This window comes from Columba livia, chromosome 3, assembly GCF_036013475.1.
Source record: "Columba livia isolate bColLiv1 breed racing homer chromosome 3, bColLiv1.pat.W.v2, whole genome shotgun sequence".
In the NCBI taxonomy this organism is placed as follows: domain Eukaryota; kingdom Metazoa; phylum Chordata; class Aves; order Columbiformes; family Columbidae; genus Columba; species Columba livia.
The window spans coordinates 110881087-110900414 of record NC_088604.1 but is presented as its reverse complement, the minus strand read 5'-3'; the positions used below and the strand labels follow the sequence as shown (position 1 = coordinate 110900414).

General features: G+C 47.9%; 2 protein-coding genes across 24 annotated transcripts in view; both read left to right on the top strand.

The window, feature by feature from the left end:
- Nucleotides 1-395: 395 nt before the first annotated feature.
- On the top strand, nt 396-2574 carry THUMPD2 (THUMP domain containing 2; the record flags this gene model as incomplete). Its single annotated transcript, XM_065059539.1, has 2 exons — nt 396-679; nt 2342-2574. Coding segments are annotated over 2 exons (372 nt in total), but the record flags the coding sequence as incomplete, so codon positions are not given.
- Nucleotides 2575-13071: 10497 nt separating this feature from the next.
- MAP4K3 (mitogen-activated protein kinase kinase kinase kinase 3) overlaps nt 13072-19328 on the top strand; it is an 82687-nt gene continuing 76430 nt past the window's right edge. For 10 of the 23 annotated variants that reach the window (XM_065059110.1, XM_065059114.1, XM_065059105.1 and 7 more), the window contains exon 1: nt 13073-13339. In XM_065059110.1, the coding sequence (XP_064915182.1) occupies nt 13226-13339 (114 nt within the window). In that variant the 5' untranslated portion in view covers nt 13073-13225. Of the gene's footprint in view, nt 13340-15179; nt 15272-19328 lie in introns of those variants that run through there. The other 13 variants (XM_065059116.1, XM_065059113.1, XM_065059115.1 and 10 more) reach the window with 7 other exon arrangements.

Below are 19328 nucleotides of genomic sequence, written 5' to 3'. Positions count from 1 at the left end.
TGCTCTCACTGCTAACAAGAATTCTGTGTCTGTGTCTCTGTCTGCATCTCCATATGCGTGTCTGTATGCATCATCTCTTCGCCGCATGTGTACCTGAATATCTGTGCTAAGTGAAGTGCTGGCAAGCTTAGCTCTTGCATTTTGCTTGTAAAGATGTACTGCGTGTTGAGAAGCAGCAGTTATTTTGGAACCATGCAGTCCCCTGTTCGGAGTGTCTTACTCTCATACCACCAGTAATAAACATCACCAGTAATGGGGTATCTGCAAGGTAAACTGTGTGCTCATGCATTTGTCTCTTCGCAGTCTGCATTGTGTTGATGTCCTCATAGTGCTGTTTGTGAGGATAAGTACAGAAGAAGCCATGAATCTGGGTGCACAATCTGCAGAAGAGCTGACCGTTTTGTAAGGTGAGTGGGGGCATAGCTGCTGTTCATTTTTCTGATAGTCAGACCTGCCTTTATTCTGCAGCACTGCCATTGCCTTCAGAAAGCTTTGATGCTGTGATTTCGGATATTGTATTTGGGAAGGCGTTCAAGATCACAAAAGACATACAGCTCCTTCCAGATATTCTCCAGGAAATGGAGAGGTACATGTGGCCTTTGACATGCTTGGGGTTTGCTGTAAATGTCGTGATGGTTTGTGATATTCAGCATTCAGTCAGCTTTAGGTTTGGTTTATTCTAAACATTCTCCAGCTCTGTAATCTGACTCTGTGCAGGCTGTGAAAGTCTGAGTCCTTCACTTGTCTCTTAAAGGCTGTTGTGGTTTGTCTTGCAAGCTGTGGAAGTGCTGATGGCAGTGCAAGCTGACAAGGAACGAGCTTGCTGTGTGAGCCACACTCCTGAATATTCTTTACAAGGTGTGATGGTGACAGAAAGGAGAAAGAGGAGAGGATGACCTAGAAAGACTTAAAGCGTGGCCAAGTAAATAAGGCAATAATCCTTTCTGCTTGTAGGCTTTCCCTTTGGGTTCGCAACCAAGCTTTTACCATCCTGCCTTGGCAGGAAGGATCTCAGACCTGAAAATGTGTTATGCATTTTCCTTTCTGTTAGTGTGTACTGGGATATCCAGCTAGCCACCTGGTCTGCTTTTAGATGTCTCCTTTCATCTCTCACCCTGTCATTTTATGGCAGAGTTGAGCCAAGTTAATAGTGAGCTGCTTCTAACCGACAGTTCAAACCATCTGCCCCTTTATTTCATTTCTTGGCTGAAAACAAGGCCGTTCTATAGGGTTGGTCTTCAGTGGATGTTGACCTTGCTCACCCAATGCAGGAATGTGATGGGATGATGGTGAGGAAGGTGAGGTAGCTCCACAAACTGGCAAGGCAATCTTATGTCGTTTTACATTGACCGTCTCTCCTGCTGGCCATGCTTGTCTTCTGGTCTCATTTGCTCTGTTGGGCCATCCTAAGCAAAATATTTCCTTGGGATAGTGGAGGTGAGGAAGGGACCATTACCATGGGAGCCCCACCAATAGGACTTTTCAGTCCACTTGCTGTGAACAGAGCAAGAATAGTCCCTTTTGCCTCTTTCAATGCCAAGTGTAATGTTTCCTCAGGTACTCAAAAAAAAAAAAAAAAAAAAAAAAAAAAGAAAAAGACAAGATTACAAACAGTAGTTAATTTTCCTCTGTTTCCTGAGTTTGAAAGCCATTAAGGATCAGTGGAGCACAGAAAGGACAGACCTTTTAACAGTTCCAAATTCCAGCTTCAGAATTGCCTTACCAACCTGAGAAGCTCTTGCTGCCCTGGGAAGCTGTTCCTTTGCAGGCTGGTGGAGGCTCATGTGAAGGGAAAAATACTGAGTCCATCTTCCCTGCTAACCCAGTAGAAAGAACTCCCAAGGTCAGAAATGTCTGGAAGTCAGGACAGGGCCTAGTTCTCCCATTTAGGAAGAGTCATAAAGACAGGGAGTTTCAGTTCCATTTGGAGATGTAGCTTACTGAGTTGAGCCATGCCCTTTAACGTGCTTAGGTGTTTTATCCGGTGCAACTGGCACCTGAAGTGTCATCCGTGTTGACTTCTGCACAGAAGAATGAATGCTAGGCAGGATGAACACCTAACCTTTATTATTCCTGCAATTGCCAGAGTACTTTGTGTTGGAGGCACTATTGTATTGCTGCTGACCCAAGATCTCTGTCAGTGCATGGATGGCATTACCAAGTGTGCTGGAAAGGACTCTCCTCACACCATTTCTGATGGCACAAATGAAACCACCACTGCAAGAGCCCTGAATGTTGATGGGAATTCTTCCTCCCTGGTGAATGGTGTTGACGAATCCTTTCTCAGCAGCTGAAAGACACATTTTGGGTCTCTGGCGCCTGATGGTATCTATGGGGTTAGTCTTGGAAAGACAGATGCTTTCATATACAGATACAGGAAGATCTCTACTGCTGGGAATCAGCAGCTTTCTTGCACTGTGCCTATGTAAACTTGACTCCTGATACATTTGTAAATCAGCATGGCAGTGATCTGGTGGAACCCTGCTGATCCAAACAAACCCTGTGCTGTTCATTAGCTCACCTCATTTTCTTTGGATGTCCTAAGGCTTTGCTCTTAGTTTTGTTTTTAGGAAAGGTGGCAGATGACTGCTAGTGTTTCAGATGTTTTTACTGTAAAATATTGTAATGAGACAGAGTCCTCACATCCTTGTTTACGCAATGCCTCTTGGTAACAGGAGGAGTTTCTCTGAGAGAGATTTCATTTGCAGAACTGCAAAAACAAATGTGGTCATATTAGATGTATATGGATTTTCACCTTCAGCAATGTTTTTAGGAAGCACATCTTGTCTGAAGAAGTCTCCAGCTCTTTTTGAGGGTTGGATGTATTCTTTACCACGTGCCTTGCAGTATTACTTCCAAGCTCATTTCTGATGAGTTTGTCGCTATTCTGATTGCTTGGAGTGGAAAGTAAACCATTTTATCTGTTAACTCTTCGCAGTATCTAATGGGTATGCTTTAGCATTTTAAGGTGGGAAAAAAAAATATGTCTGTCAAAAATAATGCTTTTTCTCATGTTACTGCAAGGGCACAATGTGGAAAATGGAAAAACTTGCTAAATGGATGAACAGCCAGATGTTACTTCTGCCTGAAAAGAAGCGCATGGAAAAACTCTCCTGAAAATAAAGATGTCTTAGGAGTTCTTTTAGTCTATGTGAAAGGTATTTGTTTGGGGAGAGGATAGTCTAATTCAAAGCTTTCCCATGGCTGCTGAGCTGACAGTGAAGTATTTTTATAGAGAATTTCTGCAGATTGCTTTCAGATGCTCTTTTGGACAAGCATTTGCAACTTTGCAAACTTGACTTATGCATTGTGCTCGTGTGTTGTGATTAGTATGGAGATACAACTAGTAGTGCGTCTGGGGTTTGGTGGCTTTTGGCTTTGATTTGTTTGTTTTTCCCTTGATTCTGACAAGGTGCTTTGGCTGCGTAAGGGAGGAGACTTAAGTCTTATTTCAACAGACAAAAACTTACTGTTGTTGAGAACTGCTAGTGGAGACCCACAACTTTATATGATGCTGAGGTGTCTTCCCAATACAGTTGTCATGCCTGTGGGAAGGGGCCTCTGGCGGCCAATGCTAGATCACAACAGCTGGGGCTTTGTCTAGCCAAGTCTTAAACCCCTGAGGATGGAGATCCCTGCCCCTCAGGGTACATGTCCCAGGGGACATCACCTTCCTGTGGGAGAAGCTTTTTTTTACACGTGAGCCTCCCAAGCTGCAGTCTGTGACTGTTGTCCCTACCTGCATTGTCTGATGCTGCAAGAGTTTGGCTCTCTCATGTCTACAACTGCCTTTCAAGCAGTCACAGGCTCTTGGTAGGTGCCCCCTTTCCACCAGACTACCCAAGCCTGGCTCCCTCCCCCGACAGGTGCTGTGTTCCAGGCCCCTCACCATTCTTGCAGCCTCTGCTGCTGGCCCCTCTCCTGTTTCCCCACATCCCTCCTGAACTTAACACTGGACACAAATCCTGGTGAGGCCTCATCAGCCCTGAAGAGAGGGGTTAAAAATGACTCTTCTGGCTCTTCTAGCCATGTGGCTCTTAGTGTAGCTCATTTGTCCTGCTTCCAATGTTTCTGGCTCATGGCCAGCCTGTTGTCAGCTGTCACCTCAAGTCCTTCCCAGCAGGGCTGCTGCCCAGCTGGAATGTCTCAGCTTGGCTGAATGTATGGGATGGTGTCACACCATGTGTGGAGCTCTGCCACAAGGTGCTGTTTCTCAAGCTGACTGAGGCCCCTCTGGGCAGAAGTTCTGCCATTCATTATGATAGCCACTTCCTCCCCCCCAGTTTAGTGTCACCCACAACTCTTTGTGCTCTTCACCTGAGTTGGAACCAAGTTAAACCTTTGTCGCCGTTTAACCGGAGCTAGAAATACAACCACGGTAGCTGCTCACTCACACCCTCCTCCTCTCCTCCCAATACAGGAGAGAATCAAAAGTGAAGGGAGAAACTTGGATTTAGATAAACACAATTTAATAAAATAAGAGAATACTAGTACACTACTAGTAAATATATATATAAAATAGAAATAAAAGATGCTCAGGGCAATTCCTCACAAACATGCTGAGCAGCCATTCCCAGAAAAACAGCACCTGGTCCCAAAGCTGATCCCAGAGAGAGAAAAGAAAGGAAAAAGGCAGAAAGGCTCAGAGGCCCCTGCAGCCCATGCAAAATGGCAAAAGGTCAAACTAAACATCCCGCACCAAAACCTGCCCTGGCTGCGCCCCAGAGAGAGAGAGAACGTCCCAGAGAGAGAGAAACTGACTCCTCAAATATGCAGCATGGTGCTAATGGGATAGAATACTCCTATTGATCAGTCTGGATGTCAGTCAAGCTCTGCCCCATCCATGCCCCCCTTCCTCAATGTCTCACACCTGTGGGCAGAGCACTCAGAATGTCCTTGGCTCTCAGACCAGAGCAATTAAAAACATTAACTCTATCCCTGGGTGTTATCTCTTGTTCTCAAACTCAGTTCAAATAACTACCTTGCTAGCTATAGAAAAGAAAGGTTTCTAACTGCATGAAGAAAATTAACCCATTTTCAGTCAAACCAGCACAACCTTCTTGGTGTTATGTTAGATGTATAAACCATGTGGAGAGAGTATTTCTGCCTTGATCTGTGTGTGAGAAGACAACCCTATAAACAGGTACGATCTGACTCCAACAGGACCTAATTGCTGAAAAATGCTGCTCTATGGTGAAGACAAACACAGAAACGTACGGAAGGTGACTTCAGTCATGCCTCCTCTTCAAACAAAGCAAGGCAGCCAAGGCCTCCATCTGTGACCAGATCTGACCTGCGGGGTGCAATCCCGTTGCGCAAGCTGATGCTGGGATGCCGAAACCCCTCCGCAGGAGCAGAGCCTGCTCTACGCCCCAGGGCAGCCTGGGGAAATTGTTTTGCGTGTGTTGTGTGTAGTCTGATCAGGAGGCTATTGAGCAAGTAACCTGCCTCCATGGGTGGCCCTCCACATGCCTCTGCAGAGGAACTGCTCAGGCCAAATCCCTCTCCGGCTCCCTGCTGACACCCTTCTCCCAGCCTCGGGTTTCTGTTGGGTGACTTTTCCTTAAGCATTTTCCATTAGGCTGTTTTTCATTAAGCAGCTGAATTAGCCAGGCAAAGCTGTTGCTAGATAGACCTGACCGTGAGGCTGCCTAGAAAGTTAATATTAGACTAATAGTAGATGAGATGTCTAGCAGTAATTAACTTTCAATTGTGGAACAAAACCTATCCTGGTATTGAGAAGCCAACCGTGGACTGTTGATTATCTAGCGATTATTGCCAAATTTTGTGGATGTGCTCAACCTAAAGTAAACTTTGCTCATTATAATATAATTTTAATACAAAAACACACCTCCTCGTCAAAGGTTACCCACCTTCAGGAGAAAAACCCTGCTCACTGAGTATGTGTAGTAAGAACAGTGTTGTATAATTTGTATGCAAATGCACTTGGCCCTACAGGACTGCCCTGAGGATGTGTATATACTGATAGTATTTTGAATAAATGATTGAGACTTTTGTATTGCTGGTATGCTAGCTTGACCTAGCATCCCAACTCGTGCAACTCTGTAATGATACCAGTATCTCACCTCTGTGTGCAGAATTTGGCTCATTTGCATGCACACTGGGTTAAGAACCCTGTTTTAGGGACAACAGTTCTACCCTGTTTTAGGGAAAGCACAGTGAGCCTTTCCTCAGGCCTGTGCTATCCAAATGTGTTTTAAAAAATATAGCTGTGTTGTGTGTTACAGCTGCTCAAATAAAAATATTTCCTCTGGCACAAAAGAACGTGGTGTGCTTAGCCTAGTGAGCTTGGACCTTTCAAATTCAGGCTAGCTTTGTGTTCGCAGATTTTACCTTTTCTCTCCCTCTAAAAAACCTCTAATCTTTAGTGTTGGAACAAACATTTAGTCCACCATCAAGGACTGCAAACTGCAGCAAGTGACTGTTGTGTTCTGGGGAAGAGATTGCTTTCTTTGTGAAGAGGAGGGAGTGATTGTTTCACACTGTGGTTCTTCCCTGCTGCTGCATAAGGCCTAGAGCATTTTTTCAGTTTTTTTTTTTTTGTTTCCAGGTATTGGTTATTCCACTTGTATGAGTAAGTGACTTGCAAGGCACAGTAACTGGAGGTCAGCAGGAAAGGCGTGCTCCACTGCCTACCCAAGGGATACCTGGTGAAGCTTTAATCTGTAATTGGCATGTCAGAACACCGCCTTACCTCTTGTCAGAAATTGAATGTGCTGGGTGAGGCTTTCCTCAATGATCAGAGGGCTGGAACAGCTCTGCTGTGAGGACAGGCTGAGACAGTTGGGGTTCTTCAGCCTGAAGAAGAGAAGGCTCCAGGGAGACCTTATTGGGCCTTTCAGTGCTTAAAATGAGCCTATAAGAAAGATGAGGACAGGCTTTTTAGCAGAGCCTGTTGCAACAGGAAAAGGGGTGGTGGTTTTAAACTAAAAGAGGGGAGATTCAGGCTAGACATGAGGAAGAAACTTTTTCCAATGAGGGTGGTGGAACACTGGCACAGGTTGCCCAGAGAGGTGGCAGACGCCCCATCCCTGGAGACATCCCAGGCCAGGCTGGATGGGGCTCTGGGCAACCTCATCTGGTTGAAGATGTCCCTGCTCATTGCAGAGGGTTGGACTAGATGACCTTTGAAGGTTCTTACTAACCAAGACTATTCTATGATTCCTTCCAAAAGAAGCTGACTGCTGCCATGATGTGCCCACAGAGAAGAACAGCTACAGCCACACCAGCCACGATCCTACTTCAAGTCCGTTTCCAACAAACCCCAAAAATTAAAAGCAGGTGTTACCAGGGACAAGCCTGCCACTGCAGGGGGAAATAAAGGGACATCTAGAAAAGCCATGACGGCAGCTGGCCCATGCTAGGCAAACCTGTGATAGGAGTAATCCCAGACCTGTGAGTGAGGACCTGTAGTGATCCTGTAGTGAGGCTGCTAGAAACTAGCAGGTTTATAGTTCTGCTATAAACTTCCCACTGTCATATGACCCATATAACTGTACGGCTTCAGCTATCTGTCCTTCAGGATGTGGGTGCAATATGGTTTTATGCAGACACACCAAATACACTCTTTATTCTCTGTTTCCTTCTATAGTTTAAATTTAACCTGGATGGACAGAAATGCTCCAGTTTCTAAATGTCAAGGAGTTCCCGTGCAGACAGGTTGTTTAGCGTGTGGCTTCTGTCACGTCTCCTGATGGACCTTTTCCAGTGACAACAGAATGCAGGCTTTCAGGCTGGTGTCTGCAGACCCCTGGAGAGGTGAGGAGAGAGGTGACCTGCCTGTGGAAGGTGGCTAAGAGCAGGCTACATTCAACAAGCTTAAAAAACCCTTGTGTGTGGTGTTCACACTTTCCTGGACTGACTGTAGCAGCCTGCAAGAAAAAAATTAGAGTGAAAATTGCTGATGACTGGGCCCTTGTGGGATCCTGCCTCCTCAGCTCCTCCTCTGCAAACTAGTGTCTCATCGCTGTGTTTCAGACATGAAAGGGAGAGCATGAGCCAATGGGCCTCAGCAAGGAGGAGCAGGCCATGCCAAACATGCTATACAGATGCTATTTGTCATGGTGGTTCATCTTCATTGGGTTGAAGGAGATGCTATGCAAGCATACCAGCTGGGAAAAGTGGTACTTGATAACAGTGCATCTCTGAGCAATGCCTGCCAAAAGGAAAGGCAAGGCATTCCCCTACCAGGTAACCAAAACCAGCACCAGTCTCGCCTCCCAGCACTGGGAATTAGCCCCCTTTCCCACAGCTAGCCCTTCTCACCTGTCCTCCTCCTGCCCAACCTTTTACCATCTGCTCAGCTTCCGCGCACCCTTTCTCCTGAGCAATCAGCTATGCCTGTCTTCTCCCAGTACCAGCACCTGTGTCCTGGATCCTCTGGAGACCACTGATCGCCAGCAGCATTCATAAAACATTATCTATTACATGGGACCTTGACTTCTTCCTTCCTCCTTGCCTCTTCCAAAAGGATACTGTTTCTTTCTGAAAGACACAGATGAGTTATTTCCACACAGTGAGGTAGATACATGGAGAAATGCTTATTACTGGGTTGCTGAGCAAAGGCAATCAGTGTTTTCCCTATCATGCTTCACTCATGCCTCTCCTGGTGAAGATAAAACCTTCCCAGAAAAGGCCTGTGCTGCAGCAGGAGAAACAATGCTCTAAGTAATGCAAAATCATGGGCAGGAATCCTGCCTGCTTCGAACTGGCTATTGCTAACTCCCCCCAAGCAGCCCGTGCCAGCTGAGCCATGGAACTTGGAGTGGAGAGGGAAGGTGGGCTGGACCTCATGCAGTCTTTATTTTTTAAAAGAAGGGGAAAAAAAAAATGTAGTGCAGGGCTCTGGCTGCATTCCAGTTGCCACATGCTGCACCGCCCCCCAAAGGGCCACAGGCTGGCAAACACCATGGACACGTAGTACAACTCTCCTGCAGCCACCACTGCCCTGGGGCACACTATGGATGGGTTTCTGTTAGATGGAGATTTGTTATTGAACTAGCCAGGCCCAAAGGAATTTCAAGGCCACCTCAGAAAGCTGAAAACAGGACCTGCCATGGAAGAGAGGCATTTCTACAATAACAAGGCCTCAACATGACATAAATCAACAGTCCTATCAGCAGTGAGACTCCAGAGCATGGACAGCTTGTGAACATAGATGATATCCAATTAGTGAATGCATGCTTGGAGCATGGACGCGTGATCAAAGAATAGTTGCATATATAAGGAGGCTTGTTTCTATAATAAATGGCTTTGCGTGATTCACATTGAATCAGAATGCTGAGTCCTTTATCACTCCAACAGCACCCTTTCCCTAAAAACAGGCACTTTTTTCCTTCTGGTTATTTGCAGTGCAAATGCCAGCATGAGCTGTCACTGGCACCTTGCTCTTCAGCATAACACCACCAAGTGGCTGCTTTAAAAGGCAGTCTTGGGCAGTGCAGCTGCTTACAGATAAATTAGGCATGCAGGGCAAAGGAGATCATCCTGCCTTGCGCCAGGGTGCTGGGTGCTTGGGATGACACAGCTGGGCTTGCTCAGCTGAACAGGGATCAACCAGCAAAAGGCATCTCAGAGCAGATGGGAGTCAGTGTGGGATGAAGTGGTGTTGGAGAGATACTGGCTGCGGTCAGGAGGGACTGGGGACAGCTGCTCAGGGAGGTGTTGAAGAGAGCATGGGAGAAGCCAAGTCTTCAGATTGTTGACATCATGCTGGAAAGATTTAGTTTATTTTTTTCTGTGAAACACAACGTAAAAGCCTTCTGTTTGAGAAGGAGGAAATGTCCAGGCTGCACTGCTGCTTTTTTACACTTTTGGAATCATCCCTAAAAGTCTGGGGCTTAGATCTTCTCCCTGGTCATCAGGAGTGACTGCAACAGAAGTATGGGAGTTGTGTACATAGGCCTTTCATTTCTGGAGCCAACTGAGCCCTCTAAATTTAAACTTCATACTCTTTCTTTGAGGCACAGCTTTCAACCACAACCAATCTGCCCCAGGACTAACACAAACTGCAGCTCTTCTCTCAACCAAGGTAGCCTTCAGCATTCTAGAAAACACCTGTCTTCCTCCATGTCTGATTCCACTGAACACAAGCAGGTGCTCTGTGGTCCCTGTAAGGACATCCTTCCTCTCACAGCAGCTCCAGTCCTATCAGTGAATGGGACAGGCTGGCCACTGGCCACATCTTCCCTCCACAGCACTGGCAGATGCAGCACCTTACTCTTTCATCTGGCATGAAAAGATGCCGGAGAGGTGGGAAGATGTTTTCAACCGTGGCAAATCGCATTGGCCTCACCCAGGTGGAGGCAGCTGGAGCTGCCAACACATGCTGGCTGATAAGCCAGCACTCCTGCTTCAAGCAGTGAGTGGGATTTAGGGCTGCAGAGCCCTAAGTGGCATTTTGGATCTAAGCAGCAGCAGGATGGATGGGTTGTGAGTGCAGCTGGAAATAATACAGCATCCAGCTTCAGCAAGGTCTTTTTGAGGCCGTGGGGTGCCACTGAGTATGGCTGGGGCTTGTGATCCCTGGAGACACAGCAGTCAAATGTCACAGCTAGTCCCTCACCATCACCAGAAGAACCCTTAAAGCAAGAGCATCGGCTGAACTGTCACAAGAAAGTTAAACAACCAAGTGCAGTTTTGTTGAATTTGTTTGACCTTTCCAAGCAGTGCTGAAGAGAAGCCCAGCCTGCCTCCCTGTAGCATACGGTTTGACTGTACTACTGTATTCATGTCTAAGGAACAGGAAGAAAAAGGGAAAGTGGGAGAAGTCATCCCAAAGCTTGAGGAAGCAAACCATGCCTGATACCCATTAGAACCAACCTGCTTCTGAAGGCAGTAGAGGGCACATCTCTCAGCTTCATCTCTCCTACCAAGGAGAAGGGACAGAGACACTCCCAGAAAAAACCCGTGGGTGTTTTTACAGGAACAGAGAAAGCACAGGCAGCTACCATGAATAGAAAGCAGAATTTAATGGGAAAAATAACACTGCTTGCTTCATTCATAACCATTTTTACCCAAGCAGAACTTGGCAAGGATGTAACATGGGAAGAACTCTAACCCATTTTCCCTCTAATGAGATAAAAATGAAGACTTGGAGACAAGAAGTGGGTGATGAGGTTATCGGTGCTTCCCAGCAGGATGTCCGTTAGCCCTTCTGGGCAGAGCTCAAACTCCCTGGCATTTCCTTCCATAACTCATTCAGAGCTGCTGCTACTCCTGAACTTGTCACAGAGCCCAGTCCCCTTGGATCAGCTCTTGGAGCATCTGTGGCAGCCCCGTCCAGCTAATCTATGCTTGCCGCCTGTCCCAGCCCTTCCACAGCAGAAGGTAGCACAGCATGCCCAAAAACCCTCGGTTACGCACCAGGAAGAATCACAGTGGCCCGAATCTGATTCTGGCAGATTTGAGACTGTTTTACTTGTGAGAGCAAAAATCATAAAAATGATGTGAAGGACAGGGATGCATGGCCCAGGGCGGCTGGAGGCACAAATGTACCAACAGACACTATGCAATTTCACAGCCATCGCTGATACACCTGCCAGAGCTCAATTCCCTCAGCTCCTTCTCTGCTCTGACAATCACACATATTGAAATAGGGCCATGCCCAGCTCCCTCTCCCTACACACCTTCTCAGTGGAGAGCCTCCATACCAACATCCTTGGCAAGGTGGGCAGGGGCAGCGAGTGAACGCTGCATCCTTTTGTCCAAACCCCCCCTTGTCCCAATCTTTTCATCTCACCTATCATTCTGGTGGGAAAAGCTGTGCCTGTTCCATTGGCACAGAGCCCAAGAGGTGCCCAAGGACCCACACTCCAGGGGTTGCACATCTGGAAGGAGGGTTCCTATAGACATCTGGTGCTTGTCACCCACAGAGAGAGGGTGGGGAGAACAGCCAAGGATGGAGGGCATGCACAACACTCCAAAAAGTCACAAAATAAGCGGAAACAGTCCCATGGATGAGGAGGAAGAAGTTGCCCAGACAGGGTGCATTGAATGGGCACACAGAGATGCTGCAGGTGCACAGCATGGTGCAGACGCATGGATATCCATAATGTGTGGTTCCCATACCCCGCTGGGGAAGGATGGACACCCCACAGGAACTGGCAAGGGCCCCAGGAGCTCCTGTGGGAGCTGGCACCAGAGGCTGTGGGTGACCGGGCAAGGCCGTGGTCCCAGCAGGTTCCAGTTTCGAGTGCTGCATTTCCATGCACCAAGGTGAGGGCAAGTGCCCTGTCTCAATCTACAGACCAGGGGCTGGGCGCTAGAGGAGCGGGTGGGTGGTTCCCAGTGCACGGAGACAGCATGGAGGGGCCCTTGGGCTCCGGGTTCTGCAAGGGCCCCCGGCTGCACGCCCGGAGGGGCCGGCTCTAAGGAGGGGCCCCCAGCTGCATGCATAGGGGCTCGTGGACTTGCAGATCCTCAGCTGCATCCGTGGGCACGGGGCTGTCTCTGCGGCGTCCCGGCTGCGTGCTCGGTTGCTGTCTCTTGCGGGGAGGTCCCGGTGACCACGCATGGGGATGGCTTTTTGGGTCTCCGGCTCCACGTGCAGGGGCCAAACCGGGGGGAGTTCTGAGCCATGCGGACGAGGGTGTCGAAGCAGGAGCCGATGTCCAGGGAGCGGCAGGTCCCCCACAGCCTGGCGTGCATGGCGAAGAGCGGTCGGGCGCAGCTCGGAGGCGGCGGCTGTGGAAGCGGCGGAGCGGCAGGGGCGGCCGCGGGTCGGTCTCGAACCACCCGTCGGTGCCGGGCGCTGCCGCCAGCAGCCCCGACGCACACACAACCGGACACACACCGCCTGCTCGCAGCACCCTGCGGGGTGCGGGCGGAGGGAGGTGCCCAGGGGGCGGGTCTGGGAGCTCTGGGGGGTGGGGCAATGAGCCGGGGGCCGGGTAAACCGGGCGGGACTCACCTCCCCGCCCCGCCACAGCGGGGCGCGGCGGGGCGGGGCGGGGCGGGGCAGCGCGGCGGGCGCATGCGGAGGGAGACTGCCCAGCCGGTGGCGGACTGCGCAGGTCTAAGTCCCGCCGCGGGGGAGATGGGCCGGGCGGCGCCCGTTGCGCCTGCGCGGTACGGCGGCGCGGCGCCATGTTGCGGGAGTGGGTAGGGGGCAGGCGGTGAGCACTCCGGTGTTGGGTTCCCTCACCCTCTCCTTCATCCTCCCCGGCCCGGGCGGCCGCGGCCGATCGGGACCTCCCCCGGCACTATGAGCGGCGGTGGAGGTGGCGGGCGGGTGTGCGACCTGTCCCGGCGCAACCCCCAGGAGGACTTCGAGCTCATCCAGCGCATCGGCAGCGGCACCTACGGCGACGTCTACAAGGTAGACGCAGCCCCGCCGGCCGGGGGACAGGAGGTGGTGTTGTGTCTTCCCCCCCCACGGTGGTGGGTTCCGTTACCAAGCAACGGGCCGCCCCCCCCCCACCGCTCCGTCCATCTCAGGGCCCTCCGTTGTCAAGCGACGACCCTGCCCCGGCCATGAAGGTCCTCCCGCCGCTGCGGGCAGCGAGGTCGTCTCCCGTTCCCCTCTCGAGAGCGGTCTGCCCCGTCGCACCGACCCCGGTCCTGGTGGGGGCGGTGGGCGCCCCGTGTGGCCGACCCCGGCTCCCCTCCGGAGGGGCCCGGCCCCTCACGCCTCTCCTGCCGCCGGCTTGGCAGCGTCCCGGCTCGGCCGGCCCGTGCGAGGGGGCGACCCCTGGGGGCTGCTGAGGCGTTCGGGCCCTGCTGCCGGCGCGGGGCTGGCGGTGCGAGGCCGCGGCGGTCTCCGGGTTTCCTAGGGCCGCAGAGCCGCCCCGGGAGCGGGGTTTGCCGCTTTTGGGGGCCGACTTGGGCGTCTGTGTCACGGGCGGGGCCTTGGGGTCGGTTCCCCTCCAGAGCGGGCCGGGAGCGGTGGGGGTGCGGGAGGCGCATGCTTGTTTTCTCGTTTCCAGCCCAAACGTCCCTTTAAATTGTGTGCCCGAAGGTGAGCAGGGCTGGTTATCGTGGCTGCTGCTCCCATCGCTGTCTTGGGTGGAAATAGCAGTGTTTTGTGCTGGGGTCTCTGTCAAACGCAAGGCTGACCAGGCAGAGGGCAGACTCGGGTGTCATTAGGATCAGACTCTTTCACGATCCTGTTGTAACTTCAGAAACAGGAAAAGCAAAGCTAAAGCAAAAGCGGCCTAATGTAAGTTTGGCTTTTTGGGCTTTGACATTTTTCTCTGCTCTGCAGCATATGTTGTTATTTGTGTATCCAGCTGAACTCTTGCCTGATGGGACGTGTCAGCCTGTCCCTCAGGTAGGATGACACTGCTCCTGTTTGCTGGGGAGCAGAGGGCAGCGCTTAAGTTTGTCATGTCGCTTCCTGTTGGAAGCATCATTTTAACTGTGTGCTTTCCAAGTGTCTTCTGGTTTCTCTTTGTCATCACAGAGTGGGTGCATGCGTTTAAGAAAACTTGTATTGGTAGGCAGGACTGTAAGGAAACACTTAGAGCCATTCCACAATTTGAGGTGGGCAAAACTGGTGCTGTTGCTGCCTTGAATTCTAAGTAAATGCACTGAGAATGAAATTTTGTTTGGGTTGGGGTGGTTTTGGTTTAATCTCAGCTTGCTTAAATGTTATGAAAGTTTCAGGATCTAAATCCTCTTGTTACTGTGCTCTTAGTGTGCTAAATCCCTGCTTTATTAATTAAATGAAAGAGGGGTTTTTGTGGTGTTTTCCTCACCTTGCCATATTTGAGTATTTGTATACTATGCCAATGTTCTAATTATCGAAGTATACTTACCTTATGCTCTATTGTTGTTTTTGTTTTTGTTTTTTTTTTTTCTGCAAACTGTTATCTTGATGTGCTCAGCTGTGTTTCTTTTGCAGTTTTTAACTGGCATATTAACTCTGTGATAACAGTTGGATTTTTTCAGTGCTCTGTAAATGATTTTGGTGTATGTGAACTAGCCAAGCCATCCGTGTCTATGGTTTAATTTTAAGGATGTTATCTCCAACCATAGAGTGAATATTTACATTTGCAATACTGCCGTGCATCTGAAACCTGTTAAGTTTCATTGGATTTGTCGAGGTTTTCTCCATAGTTATCTTACTTACGTTGCAGTATCTTTCAGTTTGGTGCTCTGTGAGTGTCCAGTGTTTGGCCCTGCCTGAGACTTTTTTATTTTTTTGAGGCACAGGAAGTTCCCTTCCTCAGAGTGGATTTGTGATAGAAGATGATACATCAGGAACAGGTTACATTAGGCTGGTATTATAATTCTCTCTTCTAGATGAGAGGTAAGTGCTTTCTGATTAGGCTGTGGACAAGGTAGGGAAAATGAGACCTGCTTTTGTCCTGGATGGATTATTGTCTGTTTCATTTTGAGGAAAGGTCTTGTCCAAGGTGGCATATTTTAAATTTGTGAGGGGTTTCATGAAGCCTCTTTCCTTTGCTTCATCTGTAGGTGAACTTTGTGGTTGATGAAATAATTGTGTGTAGTTGAGATTTGTTATGTGACGATGGTGGGATTTTAGCAGAGTGTGTGCAAGCACTGGATGTACTTGGGCAGCTTCAAACTGTTCTTTGTAAATTGTGGTTTCCCCCCATTAGCAGGGAGAGCCACGTAGGGAGGTATTTCTGCTGTTAGTAGGTAGGGATTATTACCTTAATAAGATGACAATCTTGTTATGTTGACATTCTTTCTAACTGCTGACCTTTCTGTAACCTGCTTTCCTAGCAAAGTGTTGAGGAGCTGAAAGCAAAGCAGACAGGCATTTACTTCCTTGCTCCATTTCTGTTGAACTGAGCTACAAAAGGGCGTGGATAAATGTATGATTTATTTTTAAAAAAATAGTTATATTAAAAAAAAAGCAGAATGTCTACTCTGAAGATTTTTGAAGTAGGAGCTCGTAGTGTGGACTGATGTACAGAGACACAACAGGAATGAGAATATGGGTCAGATTTATGTGGTCCTGCTGCTATGAGTCCTGCTGTTTAGCTGGTACCTGGAAATGTGCTAGTGCACCACAAATATGGATTTTTTGCTTGAACCAATATTTTAATTATCTGCCCTCCCACACAAGTTCAGCTTTCAAAGAGGCCTTGGAGAAGAGGATAATAACAGCAGGAAAGGTAATGGGTAACTAACTTGTTCATGCCCTTAGCTATCTATCAAATATTCACAGCCAACAATAAGGTGTCTCTTCTAACTGACAGCAGTGCAAATTCACTATAGGAGGTGAATCTTCATCTGCTCCAAGGCCAAGACCTGCCCAACCAACCTACAGGCCTTCTATGATGGAGTGACTACATCAGTGGACAAGGCAAGAGCTATGGGTCTTGTCTCTCTGGACTTCTGTAAAGTCTTTGACATGGTCCCTGACAACAATCTTCTGTCTGAATTGGAGAGATATGGATTTGATGGGTAGACTGTTCATTGGATGAGGAATTGACTGGATGTCCACGTCCAGAGGGTAGTGGTCAATGGCTCAATGTCTGGATGGACACCAGTGACAAGTGGTGTCCCTCAGGGCTCCATACTGGGACCAGTACTATATAATATGCTCATCAATGACATAGTGGGATCAAGTGCACCATTAGCAAGTTTGCAGAAGACACCTGGCTGAGTGGTGCTGTTGACATGTCTGAGTGATGGGATGCCATCCAGAGGGACCTGTACAAACTTGAGAAGTGGAGCCATGGAAACCCCATGAGGTTCAACAAGGCCAAGTGCAAGGTCCTGCACCTGGGTCAGGGCAGCCCCTAGTATCAATACAGGCTGGGGAATGAAGGGATTGATAGCAGCCCTGCGGAGAAGGACTTGGGGGTACTGGTGGATGAAAGATTGGACGTAAGCCAGCAATGTGCACTTACAGCCCAGAAGGCAAATAATATCTTGGGCTGCGTCAAAAGGAGGTCGAGGGAGGTGATTCTGCCCCTCTGCTCTTGTGAGACCCCACCTGGAGTCCCATGTCCAGTTCTAGAGTCCTCAGTACAGGAAAGACGTGGACCTGTTGGAGAGTGTACAGAGGAGACCACCAAAAAGATCAGATGGCTGGAACAGCTCTGCTGTGAGGACAGGCTGAGAGAGTTGGGGTTGTTGAGCCTGGAGAAGAGAAGGCTCAAGGGAGACCTTATTGTGGCCTTTCAGTACTTAAAGGGGGCCTATAAGAAAGATGAGGACAGACCTTTTAGCAGAGCCTATTGTGACAGGACAAGGGTTAGTGGTTTTAAACTGAAAGAGGGAAGATAGAGACTAGATACAAGGAAGACATTTTTTCCAGTGAGGGTGGTGAAACACTGGCCCAGGTTGCGAGGTGGCAGATGCCCCATGCCTGGAAACATTCAAGGCCAGGCTGGATGGGGCTCTGAGCAACCTGATCTAGGTGAAGGTGTCCCTGCTCATTGCAGGGGTGTTGGACCTTGAAAATTCCCTTCCAACCATTCTGTGATCTGGATTGTTTAGTTCTTCATGTATCCCAGGGACATAAACACTGGATTTAAGACTGTTTCCAGTGAGGATCTGAAAGAGAGATGATGTTTGAGGTTTTTGTGGGTTGGGTTGTTTGTTTGTTTTAAATTTTAGTGATATGATATTGCCACACTAGATGGCTAAAATGTTAATATTACAAAGTTCTCATTAGAAGTTTACACCTCTGGACAAGGAAACAGATTTTCTCCTTTCAAAACTGCTGAAGTTAATGGTGAAACTGAGTTACTACTTTGTCTGATAGTTGATGTGTCTGTAACAAAATACAGACAAATGATCTGCTAGTAATGCTGTTGTGGAGTTGAGTATTCTTCAATGTTGCATATCACATTTTCATTTGTATGGTTTTGTTTTCTCTGTCTCAGTAAACTTGTCAAGTAATTTAGCTTCATTTAAAGTCTAGTTTAGAGACTGACAGCAAAATTGCTTTTTTGATTGCAGTTACATGTCAGGAAAATTCTTGAAATTTGCCTTCTGTTTCTGTCAAATATTCTTGTTCAAAATGACACTTGCTAGAGAGGGTAAAAACTATAATAATTTTACTGTTGTACAAGTAATTTCTTTTGTATTTCAGTGTTTCACTGTAGTGAAAAATATAATTGTGTAGCGTGGCCAGCAAAGTATAAAAGTGGAGTTATGTTTTTTTTGATTGTGGAAGAGAGACAGTGTCCTGTCTTGCTTAGTTTCAGGAAATATTCTTAGAGTTAAATGGGGTGGCTGATTAACTTAGTTTGCTCTACGTTTACTTCATGTCTCATTTAGAATGGCTTCTCTGTGTCTTGGTATGAAATTGCAATTCTAATTGTCCCTGTTCCCAGGCCATCTGTAATTTATGCCACTTTGGGGGGCTTTGGGTTACAAGTGCTGCATGTGGTATTCTGACAGAGACAATATTAATAACAATAATAATAATACAATTATTTTCCTGCTTTCCCCTGTCCTAATACCTTTGGTTTTGGTAGTAACTACACATAGATTTTAAGTGTATTCTGAGGCAATTGTAGGTCCATTTATTTTGTTCATACAATTAATTTATATCACAGTATATCTTGGAAAAAAATAATTGGTTTAGGTTGGTAAAGGTTGAACTTCATTTGTCATCTGACAGGTCATGCATCTAGTGTGAGTGAAGCCTTCCAAAGATTTTCAGCATCTTAATGAAAGAAAGGCCCTTGTTTTACTTTCCCCTTTACTGAATTTCAGATCATTGTGATAATTTGTGAGATTATTGTTCTTGCAGAGGTATCTGTTATACCATCTCTGCCTTATTTCAGTTGTTGATGTCATTTATTGCTTCAGCAAGTTCACAAATGAAGATACAGGACTCCATAGGGGGCACTTTGCTTGAGGTCTCATTTTAGAAAAGAAAAAGCCATATTTTCTGCCCCTCAGCCCTTTGGCATGGGTGTTGGTTTTGATGAGGGAAGTCATGTATCGACCAGCTCAGCTGTTTCACGTTGAAACTCTCAGATTCTGTGTGTGTCTCTGGGGAACACTTACTGACTGTTGCTGCTTTCTACCATCAACTGTGTTTCAGAGTCTCTGGTTTCTGGTAGCACTCCTGGAAGAGAATGTGTCCAGAACAGATGAACCTGAGGAGTCTCCCATTTTGCAGTTACACGCACAAATCTCTGCGTGTGGTGCCCTTGCTCCTTCCTCCTGGGTTAGTCTAGTAAGGCATCAATTCTTCTACAGCTTTGCTGCTCCTCAAGTGATTGAAACTTGGCCTTTCAGTCGTGTCCTTTTTGACAGGCATTTTCATCTTCCTTCTTGATTGACCTTACAGCTGTTGAAGCTCCTTTTGGTGTTGCTAGGAATAAAGGTCTATGTTTTGAAGGCTCTGTTTCGTCTTGAATCGCCTTTTG